Raw genomic sequence first — 12,332 nt, forward strand, 5'->3', positions numbered from 1 at the left:
TTAAATGAGTAATGTCCAGTGATGCCATGTTAATCTACTGTGGGATTTGGATTGGAACGACCTTCCAATGTGCTGCACCTAACCGTTTAATTACCTTTTCAGAAGGGGATACCTCTGAGGTTTAGCAGCCACTCTGCACAGCAGATATGCTAGTCAGTCAAGAGGAGGTGATATGAGGTTACACTTGACTGGGCTGAGTCGTATTGACCTATCCACACACACACACACACACAGACACACACACAAACACCTGCCTGACTGTTTGCCCTTGGCTTTGGCACCTCCATCACCACCAATTCCTTTTCTTTTCCTCCTACCTCCTTTTCTTTTTATGTGAATCTGAAGTTAGCTTCCTGGGGTTTTAAAAATGCACTCCATCGCTGGGAATCTTATTTATTTTTTATTCACTGACTGTAACTCATATGATACATATCATGCTTTTTGCTTTTTTCATTTTTCCATCCACCCTCCATCATCTCTTGTCTTCTCTCCACTCCTCCGGATGGAGGTGATAAAAGTCACCGGCAAGGGCAGCGAGAGATAATACAACAGCAGTTAGTGATAAATAGGACAGAGGAGATTTGGCAGTTGTCCGAGCTGATCAAATGCATGTTCAGACAGACAAGGAAAGGTGACAGATAACCCCATCTGCTGAATGGTGAGATTCAAAGATCTATTTAAGGACAGGGAGCTTTAGCACAGCAAAATCCTTTCATTCAGTCTTATTACAATATTCTGCATTTGCATTTTCTTAACGCTTTGTGTTTCTTATAGCATCCAGCTGAGGTATACTGTACAATGTCATTTAAAAAAAAAAAAAAAGACATCAGTACGAAGCTATGGATAGTTAATCGCTTTTGGCTTATTCTGAATTCCGAGCCGTATCCTGTGCCAGGAGGTTAAGCTGACCGAGTCCATTAAAGCTTGCAGGATGAGCGCTTTGTCTTGGTTTTATGACTGCTGGAGGTGGCAAGGTCCGGCGACATGGCAGAGATTGAGATTTCGGTGGAACAGAGAAGTCATGATGCCTCGCTTCTTCATTTTTGAAGTGATGTCTGTAAAGCACTGTCTAATAATTGGAAAGCTCTCTCTGTAACAGCTTTTGAGATGCAGTTGTTTCGTGGTCTATTAATGCATCTCCCCAGCTTCATCCCTGAGCTCTTTTACCTTGATACAGTTTGATCAGTTTACTGTCAGTTTGCATGGATCAAGAGCTAATTTACAGCACTGCCTCCCCCTTCCCTCTCGTTCTTGTCTGTCTTGCTCTTGCTTTTGGGCTTTCTCTTGTCTCTTTCTGTGAGATTGGCAGGTCTTTAGAGCTGCAAGGCGCTTAGCTTCCCACGTTTCTTCCTCCTGTCTCCTCCCCCTCAGTCTGACTGGCAGTAATTACATCAGGGTTGGGCCTAGTTTATCCCAATGACCTGACAACCAGGAAGAGACAGAGCAACACAGAGAGATAGAGAGAGGAAAGAGAGGAAACAAGAGGCACGGTGCTGTGAAAGATACAAAAGCAGCAACAATGCAGACATGGGGAAGGCAGGAGTGAAGCATGGAGAGCAAGAGAGGGTGTGGAGAAACATGTAGGAGGGGAGAGAGGCAGAACAGGTCACACATCAGTGATTCCTGACAGGCCTTTCTTCTCTTTTCATTGCCACCCTCTTTTTCATTCCTCCATCATGGCCATGTGAATTCTGTATTCACCAGTGTTCACTTGGATTTTGGACCTCCAGGTTGGCTTGAAAGAAATATTTTTCTTTCTTACCCTCTTCACTCATCTGCAACCAGATGTTTCCCACAAGCCTTTGCTGTCACACAGCAAGTCCCAGTGGTCTGCTGGGCCTTTCTAAAATGGGAAGCCTTGTTCTCACTTGTTGGTCGAAGGAATGTCAGGTTGTACTTGTTATGCTTCCGCGCCGGTGACAGTCAGGGCCCGAGGCATTATGTTTTCAGGTTGTCTGTCCATTCATCCCATTCTTGTGAATGTGATATCTTGGTAACACCTTGAGGGATTTTCTTCTCATTTGCTAGAAATGTCCACATGGACACAGGGATGAGCTGATTACATTTATAGTCATGTTCTTGTGAATGTGAGATTTCAGGGATGCCACAGGGGAACGTCATTATATCAGTCACATACACTTGCTTGGATTCAACAATGGACTGAATTTGGTGTTGAAAGGTCAAAAGTCAAGGTCACTGTGACCTCACAAAACATGTTTTTGGTCATAACTCTCAAATTCATACACTGATCACGGCACAATTGAAACACAAATGTCTAATAGGATGAAATTATGCAATGATGACATTGTATTAACTAAAGTCAACTTCTCTGTGACATCATAAGGTTTGGTGAAAACACCCCTGACTATTCATTGATGTAATTTAGCAACGAGTGATTAAGACCATAATTCCTACAAGGCTGGTTGGCAGTAGCACACAACCATGAGGCGGTGTATCTACTTTTGTCTGTTTTTTCTTCCATTTTTAGCTGAACCACAGCAGCAGGGCCAGCAAAGTAATCATGAGGGACTGTGAATGACTGAGTGAGTGATCTTAGTCGGATTATCATATTTCCAGTCTTCTATCAATAGGGTGGTGTTTACAGCCTGAAATGTTGACAACTAGATTTATTGGTACATTGGAAGTACATTTTTTCAATACTATAAATATAGAAGGTGGCTGGACTCTGTATATGTGCAAACTGTGGGCTTAGGGTAAAACCTCTTATTCCTCTTTCAGTTTCCCAGAGACTTGAAATCTGCAGGGAAATGTAGGCTGTGACCTAGTCATAACCTACATTTGGCAGCATACATCTTTGTTATATCTTCATGCCTATTCACCTCTTTTGTAGTTAGTTGTATGGGAATATAGGTTATAGCCACAGGGGGAAAACCCAGTCACCTAGGAATCACATCACTGAAAGAATGAAGAGACAACTAGAAACAAATGGATGAACACAATGGAAAGACCTTATATAACTTAACACACTACCTCCGAAAAACTCTAATCTCCCTTTAAAAAAAATCTGGTCTCTGAGGTGGAGAATGGATAAGAAATTCATGTCTCATTTGTGGGAGATGAAATGAGGCTTTACTCAGACAACGTTCTGATATTGTTCCTTTGTATAGAAGCTTTTCTTTTCCATATTAAAAAGTAATGAATGCAACATTTATTATGCCTTGTTCCACTTTTAACTCTATCATCAGCAATTCTGTCTCTGTCTCAATGACTACGCTTACATGCATACATGAAAATACAGAAGTTGCATATTTATGGCTCTGGGAAATAAGCAAAGGAAGTTGTAGAATACCCTGGATGCTGTGCAACGCTGCACTTACTTGCCTCTTGTTGTCTCATTTCTTCTCTGGTATTGAAGCATCGAAGGCCTATATTTTAAGTCTTTCTGCTGTGTGCCATATGCTGCAATTCAGACTGTGTATCTGTTACTAATTTATTACAGTGTCAGTTTTTGTTGGACTTGAGATTTAAATATTTTGGCAGCCAAGACGCATCCCTCTGAGTAATGATCTTTCCTTTCCACAGTGACACTGACTGAACTCACATTACACTGGTTAGAAACCTGGTCAACCGTTGTATCCTAAATGTCTCAAGTTTTGCTGTCCCAAATGTCCTTACCAGGTTTCTCATAACCTTGAATGAACAGGTTTCTTGTTTTCGTTACTCACCTAAAAAGTGTGATATCTCCAGAAAGCAGACAATAGCAAGGTTGCTTTTTCTCTTTCCCTTGACCTTTCTGCTCCCTTCAACTGTCTCCTCTCTATTACATCTGGCTAGTGAGCAGTCATATCCTCTTGAATCATTCACATTACATAAAAAAAACCCAAATCCATTGCCACAGACAATCAACTAGCCTGTTCGTCTTGATGTGATCTGCAGGAGATGCCACGTGGCTGTTACAGAACTGTGCTCTGACCTTGCATTTGACAACTTTTCTTTTGCTTTGCTTGCTCACATCTAACACTCAGTCCTGGGAGGAAGATTGGGAGTGAAAGACACTGAGAGGAAAGAAGAAGAAAAAAAAAACATCAAATATTCATGATGCAGGATTTAAATAATCAAGGACTAATCTAGCAAGAGAGACACAATTCCAAAAATTGTGTGCGGCCTCTGTGAATATGCACTCAGCATAATTGGAGATCACAGTGGAGTAGCACTGCTGCCCACCACCATCACCAAAACAGCCATCTGTTTCTATCTCAGTCTGTACACAGAGCGTGTAATCTGAAGTGAATGCAGTCTGTTAAGCTCTTTGAGGATTATCAATCATTTATTTAGTTGTTTTTTGGTTTTTCCTGTTGCTCAGTTCATAGACAGTGTGTTTGCAACAAAGAAAATACAAAGCGAATGCTTATCGGTGTTCATTCTTCCACCTCTGCTTGTCTCTCTTTGCTCTTCCCTTCCCCTTCTCCTTCCTTTTCTCTCTCTCTCTCTGTCTCTCTCAGCGGCGTCCAGCTTCAGTTTTTGCCGCGCCTCCCTGGAGCACACGGTGTCTGCTGAGGAGCTAAGCTACCAGCTGCCACGCCGTGCCGGAGGCAGCAACCTGACCTGGCACGACGGCCGCGGCCAGAAAACAGCACACACACGCACCGTCAAGCTCCTGCAGCAGCCCGGCACAGAGGGCATCCAGGTATACAGACGTCCACACAACAGGGGGAGAAGCAGAAAGGAGGAGTGTGTTCACTGCATAGGAATGGTTTTCATATGTGTTTTCTCTCACAAAATCAGATTACAGGCAGATAAAATAAGTCGTTTCAGGCAATAAGTCAGATTTGGGAAGATTCAGCCATAACAAACATGAAAGAGAAAGAAAGCTTCTGAGGCCCAACTCATACTTGGTTTTATTGGCGAAGCAATATGCAGTGAAATGGTTTGTGCATAATCTGTGGCTGATTTGGATTTTTCAAAAGAAATAAATTCCAGCCATCGGGCAATCACAGCAGTTTAGAGAAAAGAAAGCATGCTTTATTTGTTTATTTATTTATTACCAAATTAAAAAAAGAGGAATATTTTAAGATTTTCCCACACACAAACATTACGGATTACATCCAGATCATCCAATTCTACATTTAGCTAGTGTTTTTAATGGTTTATTTTTGTCATTTTAAGGCATCATTTGTCAGTGGAATTGATATGAACAGAAGAACAGATGTTGTGTTTTTTCATATTCAAGGAAATGAAAACATTTTCCTTCCCTCGGGATAAAACAGCACATGATGAAGATGCATGACAATATGACAATATGACACAAAAAAGCTGGCAAACAGACGCGTGAAAACATTTGCTAAATGCTATGCTAGGGATTTTAAAATCACGGATATTATAGGATATTAATCTTTTTCTTTGGACATTTTTCTGTATACAGATACAGATATATTTATAAGTTATGAGCAATTTCACAGTTCACTTTTATATTAAATTACATCAGTGTTAGGTTAAATATTTTAATGAAGCAGCATGGACTTTTTTAAGAAAACATTATTTTCCTCATGGGGAGTTTTGCAGTAATTAAATATCATCTCATGTGAAATAAACAGTAACTCAGAAAAGCTTTGTCTTTTCAAAGCTTTACATTCGTGCAGTGAATCTTCTGTGGAAGATCATCTGTTAGCATCACAGAGACAAGGGGGAACATCAGCGCTGCATCCCTAGCTGCCAAATCTCAGTGGTAACAAAAAGTCTAATTGTTTTATCTTGTATGATGTTGGCTGCCCTCATGGCTCGTGATGTAACTGTGCTTATACAGTCCAAGGGAGCACACACTGCACACACTGAGAAATGTACCATCTCTCCTATCTAAAAATCTAATTTATTCCACAGATGCATGTTATTTTTGTTTTTTTCCTAAAGCTGTGTGCAGCAGCTTTAACAGAAGTGACAGATATAAACACCGGTTTCGAAAGTCACTTCAGTGCTGACTGGGTGGTGAGGAATGTCTGCTTGGTGGCTCAGTGTCTCAGCAGTATAATGTAAGCAGCCAGAGCATCATTTACTTCCACACATCTCTTTCGTGCAAAATAGAATCCCATCTGTGCAGCACCAGAGAGAGGCAAAACAAAGAGGGGAGAAAAAAAAGATCTATTTTAAGGTATTCTGCCTGTGTTTGACCTAAAACAGCATATGACACAACAGCCTCCCTCCTGGTTCCTATATTCCTCACATGAAAGAGAGCAGATAGGCCAGTGGAGGTCATTTATTTTGTCTCCCCCACTGCCTTGAAGAAAGTTTGCTATTACGAGGCGGTAAGACGTACATATGCACTGCAAGATTGTTCAATAATTCATAAAAGAGTGCCCCCTCAGCTATAACAGCTATAAAAGGCTTAATAAAAGACGAGTGGGAAGCTGTTTCCATGTGATTACACAGAGACTGGATAATTAAACCTCCTCTATACCATGAGAAGTAAGGCTTATCATTTCATTGTGGCAACAAGCCTCTTTATGCATTATTCAACAAATGGGAGAGCCGTCCAGCTCTCTCTCCCTCTCTCTCTCCCTCTCTCTGTCCCTCTGTGTGTGTGTGTCTGTGCATTCACAACATTCTTCAGTGTCCATTCCTGTATCAGTAATACGAAGCATTTGTGTGTGCAGGCGTGCTTGCATCCGTGCGCATGTGCCTGCTTGTGTGATGGTGTGTGTTGTGTGGATTAGTGTTTGTGCACTCAGTTCTCTCAGGAGTGATGATTAGATTACTCTTCATTACACTGGTTGTGCACACATCAGCTGTGATGAGGGAGACAGTTTAGTGAAACACAGCTCAGCCGCTATATATAAGGTGACACTTGGGGAATCTTCCTTATCTGTTTAATAAAGCTGATATAACACATTATGTCCTGCTATGCAAATTCACATCCTGAACACACACACACACACACACACACACACACACACACATACCTGTAAACACACGTACACACACGGATATGCTGATGCAGAGAGGAGACAAGCTATATAGAGAGAAGGGAGTAAAAAAATCTTCAGTATACAGCATTATTGTTCATGCATGCACAAACATGGCTGTTAATACTAAAGATGATCCCAACATCAAAGTATCTGGCTGCAGTGCTGACCTGAAGTGGTCACACATAGATTGGTTGCAGATGTACCCATTCCCAAGTATACACTGCAAAGTGATATATTTTTTCTCATTTACAGTATAATAAAAAAAAAACATAAATCAAAGTGGGATAATTTATTTTTCTTACATAATGGATCTTTTTTTATTTATTTATTTTTAAGCGATTATTTGGAAATTGTGTGAAAAATGTGTGTTTTGAATGAGACTGAATAAGGTTGCCTGTTGTCAAGTTCATTTGTATTGGAAACAGGTGCAATAAAGTCAGCCACCACTGCCCGCTGACTCAGTGACAGCTTAAATGATTTTAGAGGTTATATACTTATTTGTCTTGTTACATTGCTGCAGGCGGACCTGTATGCAGACCTATCTGCTAATAGGATTTTTCCAAATAATGAGTCATTGTGTAGTTGGCGCACCTTCTGTGCCATCCCTTGAATTGGCTGTTGTTTGGGTAGCCAGATGGGGTTAGGGGAGGGGGGTTTGTGGGTGGCTCTCATTTTGCTGTCTGACACACAGCTTGTGGGGGGACCTTTAGATGAGACGGGGGAATAGGTGCAATAATAGAGATGCAATTTAGGAACTAACAGCAGCCAGTGCAGCTTCATTTTCTGTATCTGAATCAAGCCTGTTACAGGAAGTAAGTCTCTTAATTTGCTTCACTGAGGGGGCGAAGGAGAGGGACCACTGTGTGATTATTTTTCCCTCCTCATTACAGAGCACAGTGGCTGACCTTCCGGCTGATACCAACACAAAGCAGTGAAGTCACATACAAATAGTACATGAAACTTTCTCCGAAACTCCGACCAGTCCTCACAAAGAAATTACCAAGATAACACCCTGCATCGTTAAAGTGAATGTCTCCAGTCGAGCTCATTATTTTCTATACCAATTGGATTCATTTATGGAATCCACCACTAGCTGCTATTGTGACTGTAGCTCTGATTTGGCAAATGTGCACCACTGCACTGACATCCACATATGTCAGTATATATTGTCTTGTACTGCACCACAGATTGATTTCTATAATATCATATCCACCAATATCCTATCTATGTCTATGACTTATATTGTCACTGTAAAAACAAATGTAGAGCATTAACAAGTTAAAGGGATAGTAGCATTTTTTCAAAGTGGGGTTGTATGATCTACAAATAGCCCCTAAGTACTTTAATTGCAGTAGAAGACTCTCTGCACTCCTCCCGTTAGCAACGCCAGCCCATAATAGCCCTGCCCAAAGATTTACAACATACATTGTTGTGAACAGACCCAAAGAAACGGCCTATTTTCGCGGCCTAAAAGAGGTTTTACCTGAAAAAAAATACACAGTCCCATTGTTCGCTGTAATATAATTTTTTCCAGCCCCTCAAAGTGCAGGAAAAACACAGTTTTTATTTGGACCTAACCAACTGCTGATCGGCGGGCGCTAACCCTGGGTGGAGGGATAGGCCTACGTGAGTTGGTTAGGTCCAAATAAAAACTGCGTTTTTGCTGCACTTTGAAGGGCTGGAAAAAATGATATTATAGCGAACAATGGAACTGTGTATTTTTTTCAAACCTCTTTTAGGCCACGAAAATAGGCCGTTTCTTTGGGTCCATTCACAACAATGTATGTTGTAAATCTCTGGGCAGGGCTATGGGCTGGCGTTGCTAACGGGAGGAGTGTAGAGAGTCTTCTACTGCAATTAAAGTACTTAGGGGCTATTTGTAGATCATACAACCACACTTTAAAAAAATGCTACTATCCCTTTAAGCTTTACTGCCTGAGCTATACTGTGTGTTCAGTGCTAATTAGTAATTAATAGTATGGCCACATGCTAACTTAAGTAAGGCAATGAATGCTTCAGGTGCTTGTATTGTCAGTGTGAGCATGTTAGCATGCTGACCTTAGCATTTTGCATTATACAGTCGAATATTAATTCATCTCAGCAGCACAGCTGTTCACTTATAGTCTTGTTACAGTACGTTTGATCAAACGCCATCACCTACACAGATTCCCCTTTCATATTATCTTTTCAAGTCAAGTCATGAGGGAATTGTTTTGTTGTATTAGCTTATTTTAAATTTAACTACTTCTTCCCAGTGTGGGTGGTGGAGCAGTTGTCAACAATTAGTATTTGTGGATCTCTTCAAAACCTCAAAATTACTGTGACAAGTAAGTAACCTGTTGTCATGCAGATAATGATTGTGCTCACTCAGAGGGAAAGGCCAAAGTGGTGTTTTTTCGCCTGCCACAAAACCTCTGAATGAGGAGGTGTGTGAATGGTTGTGCATACAGAATTAGCACTTTTCTGTATACACCTCCTTGCAACAGACAGTAGCCTATGTTTTTATTACCATCCATAATCTTACCCAAGTACCTGAATTTGGCTAAATACTGCAAATCAGGTTATACTTATGATTGTTGAAAGCACAGACAAACATTCTCATCTGATAGGAGCGTCAGAAAATGCTCATATGTTGTTGTTGTTTTTTTTGCAAAGGCTGTGACAAATGACATCTGGCGGTTGAGGTATAAAGACTTATTTTGAAGCATCACCTTGGTGGCCAGTGGCTGTGCTGGTGTAGAGAGAGAGACAGAGAGACAGAGAGAGCTTCTGGGCAGTGAGGCAGAAATGGTTTAGTCTGTTGTCCTTGTCCAGCCACTCAGTGATGTGTCGCTCTGTCTGAGACACATGTTTGACTCATGCTAAATCGAGAGCTTTGTGAAAATCCCATCTGGCCCATTGTCCGCCCACTGAGAGCCCGCTCACATGCGCATGGGTGTAAGACATTTACACACTCGGTTCTGAGGACAAGCGAAGGCAGAGTTGTACGAGGCTAACAGAGGCTGACAGTTCACACACTCACTTGCACAGGAACAGTCAAGCAGACACTCGCAAAAGCTCACACTTCAACATTTTCGGAATCACAGTGGCACACTCAAGCGCAGATATGCACGGGGCTCTCGTGAGCGGTGGGAGACCCAAGGGTGCTAAATGATGCATCAGAAACTGCCAGGCACAAAGGGGGTGGGCTCAGTTTTACTGAGGGGGGAGGAATGAAGGGTAAGGTGAAGTGAGAAGTGGAGGAGAGAGGTGTGAAGGATCATGTGTCAGGACATGTCAGGGTCTTTGGAGAGATCTGAGTCTCAGCAGAAACAGAGATGGATAGGCAGTGTTGGGAACGTTACTTTTAAAAAGTAATTAGTTATAGTTACTAATTACTTCTCCCAAAAAGTAACTGAGTTAGTAACTCCACTACTTCACTATAATAGTAACTAGTTACCAGGGAAAGTAACTATTGCGTTAATTTTGATTTTTTTTTCTCTCATTTTTAAATTGTATTTTATTGTTTTCATATATTTCACTGATCGCAATTATGGAATGCGAGTGTGTGTTTTATTGAAAGCGAGGCTGGTGTGCCTATGAAAATAGGTTACAGAGGGTTTTTTAAGTGCTGTGGCTACAAGCAAATCTCATATTGTCTCTGTACAAAGACAACAAAGACCTTTTTAAATGTGAAAACAGCGGAGACCTATTCAAGATTTGCGTTTAATAACAGGCGAAACATCGAAATTAATTTATTCATGGCCACATTAAGTGAAATTATTAACTTTACCGATTATCCATCTGATTATCTGTCCTGCTGCGAGCGCACAACTTCTCAGGGTATCCGCGGATCCTTAAAAAGTCTTAAATTCATGTATCTAAAATTAAGGCCTTAAAAAGTATTACATTTATTAGAAAATTCTAAGATGGTCTTAAATATATATAACACACAGCATCATAAAATATGTATGCACTTAAACTTTTATATGAAATAACAGGGTATCCGCGGGGTCTTAAAAAGTCTTAAATGTGAAAATCTAAATTTAAGGTCTTAAAATGTCTTAAATTTGTTGAATTATTGTGTTCAAGTCTTAAATAATTGTAGACAGGTCTTACATTTTCTTATGCCCACCATGGGCGAGCATTTCACTCGCATTTGCCCCTTAAATCACAAAAAGAAAGAGCACAACCTGCGATTGGTCAAAAACTACAAATCCCACAATTCTCTGCCTCAACAATAACAGTAGTTAGTGTAAGTAAGGGAGAGTGGAGCTGTCGGTGAAAAGAGGAAACAACGTCTGGTCCTGTTCTATGTTGTTTGTTCACACCGTCACCGTTTATTCGTTACGTCCGCGGTGTAAAAGACCCACAAGGGGCTTCCCACCAAACACGAGGAACGCGTTTTTTCGCTTGAGTTCTGACGCGCGATCAAACGCGAGATACGCGGTTTGACGCTCTTTTTGACTCGTGACCATTTTGTGTAAATTCGCGTCTTCACGAGCTCGCCCATTTTCACAACAACAACAACAACAACAACATTTCTGCTCTCATCAACCATGGTTGAGGTCATAACGCTGCTGTAGCTGCTCTGGAAGTCCGAGACACTGAGGCCAAACGCCGCCGTCGCTTCTGGTCCGTGACGGCGAGTTCCGGGCTGATGAGCTACAGCTGGTATTTTGTCAGATTTTGTCAGATTTTCAACACGTTGGGGATCTAAACGACTACTTTCTCACCTGAAAATGTTTCAAATGTTGCTAAAGTTATATATTTACAGAGTTTAGAGCGTTGCTCGGCGCCGTGTAAATGACGTCACGGTGGCACTAGTGATACTCAGTTGTAATGGAAACACAACCAAACCAAACCGAGCCGTGCCGAGCCGAGCCGAGCCGTATCGAGCCGAGCCGTGCTAGTGGAAATGCGCCAAAAGAGGAGCAGTGCGTCGCTGTGTCGGACTGTTTGGATGTAATGAAGAAGCTGCACAGAGTCAGGTGAGCAGAAGCTGCACAGCGTCCTGCTGTGCTACCGGAGCTTGATATATATATAAAATAAAAAAAACCGCCAGGCGCACGTCGCGGTGGAGAGAACAGCTGAGTTTTCCTCCTCCAGCTGAACATCTCACTGCATGAAAAGTGGGATTTTCGACAGTTAGCGGCACTGTAGATTGTCGTGGAAGTTCAGGTTTGCGAATGCATACGACAATTTGCAGGAAACACCCACAACTGTCGGGAATTGTCGTGAATTGTCAGAAATTGTGCTGGGCAGTTCCCCCCCCATCACCCCCCTCTCCCTAATTCAAGGGAAGGCTTTAACATGTAAATGATCATGCTGTGAGCTATACAAATGCAAATCAGTGTAGCTTGGTAGCAGGAGGAGTGTTATTCCAGGTAAGATTTTTCTAAAAGGTATTAACTTCATTTTAATCCTTATAAA

The 12,332-nt window shown here is 41.6% G+C and overlaps 1 protein-coding gene across 2 annotated transcripts in view; it reads left to right on the forward strand.

Moving 5' to 3' along the window:
- LOC146984804 (sterile alpha motif domain-containing protein 10-like) overlaps nucleotides 1-12,332 on the forward strand; it is a 53,559-nt gene that overhangs the window by 16,347 nt on the left and 24,880 nt on the right. For both annotated transcript variants that reach the window (XM_085782227.1, XM_085782226.1), the window contains exon 2: nucleotides 4,464-4,648. In XM_085782227.1, coding sequence (XP_085638353.1) covers nucleotides 4,464-4,648 — 185 coding nt within the window. The remainder of the gene's footprint in view (nucleotides 1-4,463; nucleotides 4,649-12,332) is intronic.

The sequence above is a fragment of the Trachurus japonicus genome, chromosome 7 (genome assembly GCF_045865225.1).
Source record: "Trachurus japonicus isolate A0001 chromosome 7, Traja_1.0".
Lineage (NCBI taxonomy): Eukaryota > Metazoa > Chordata > Actinopteri > Carangiformes > Carangidae > Trachurus > Trachurus japonicus.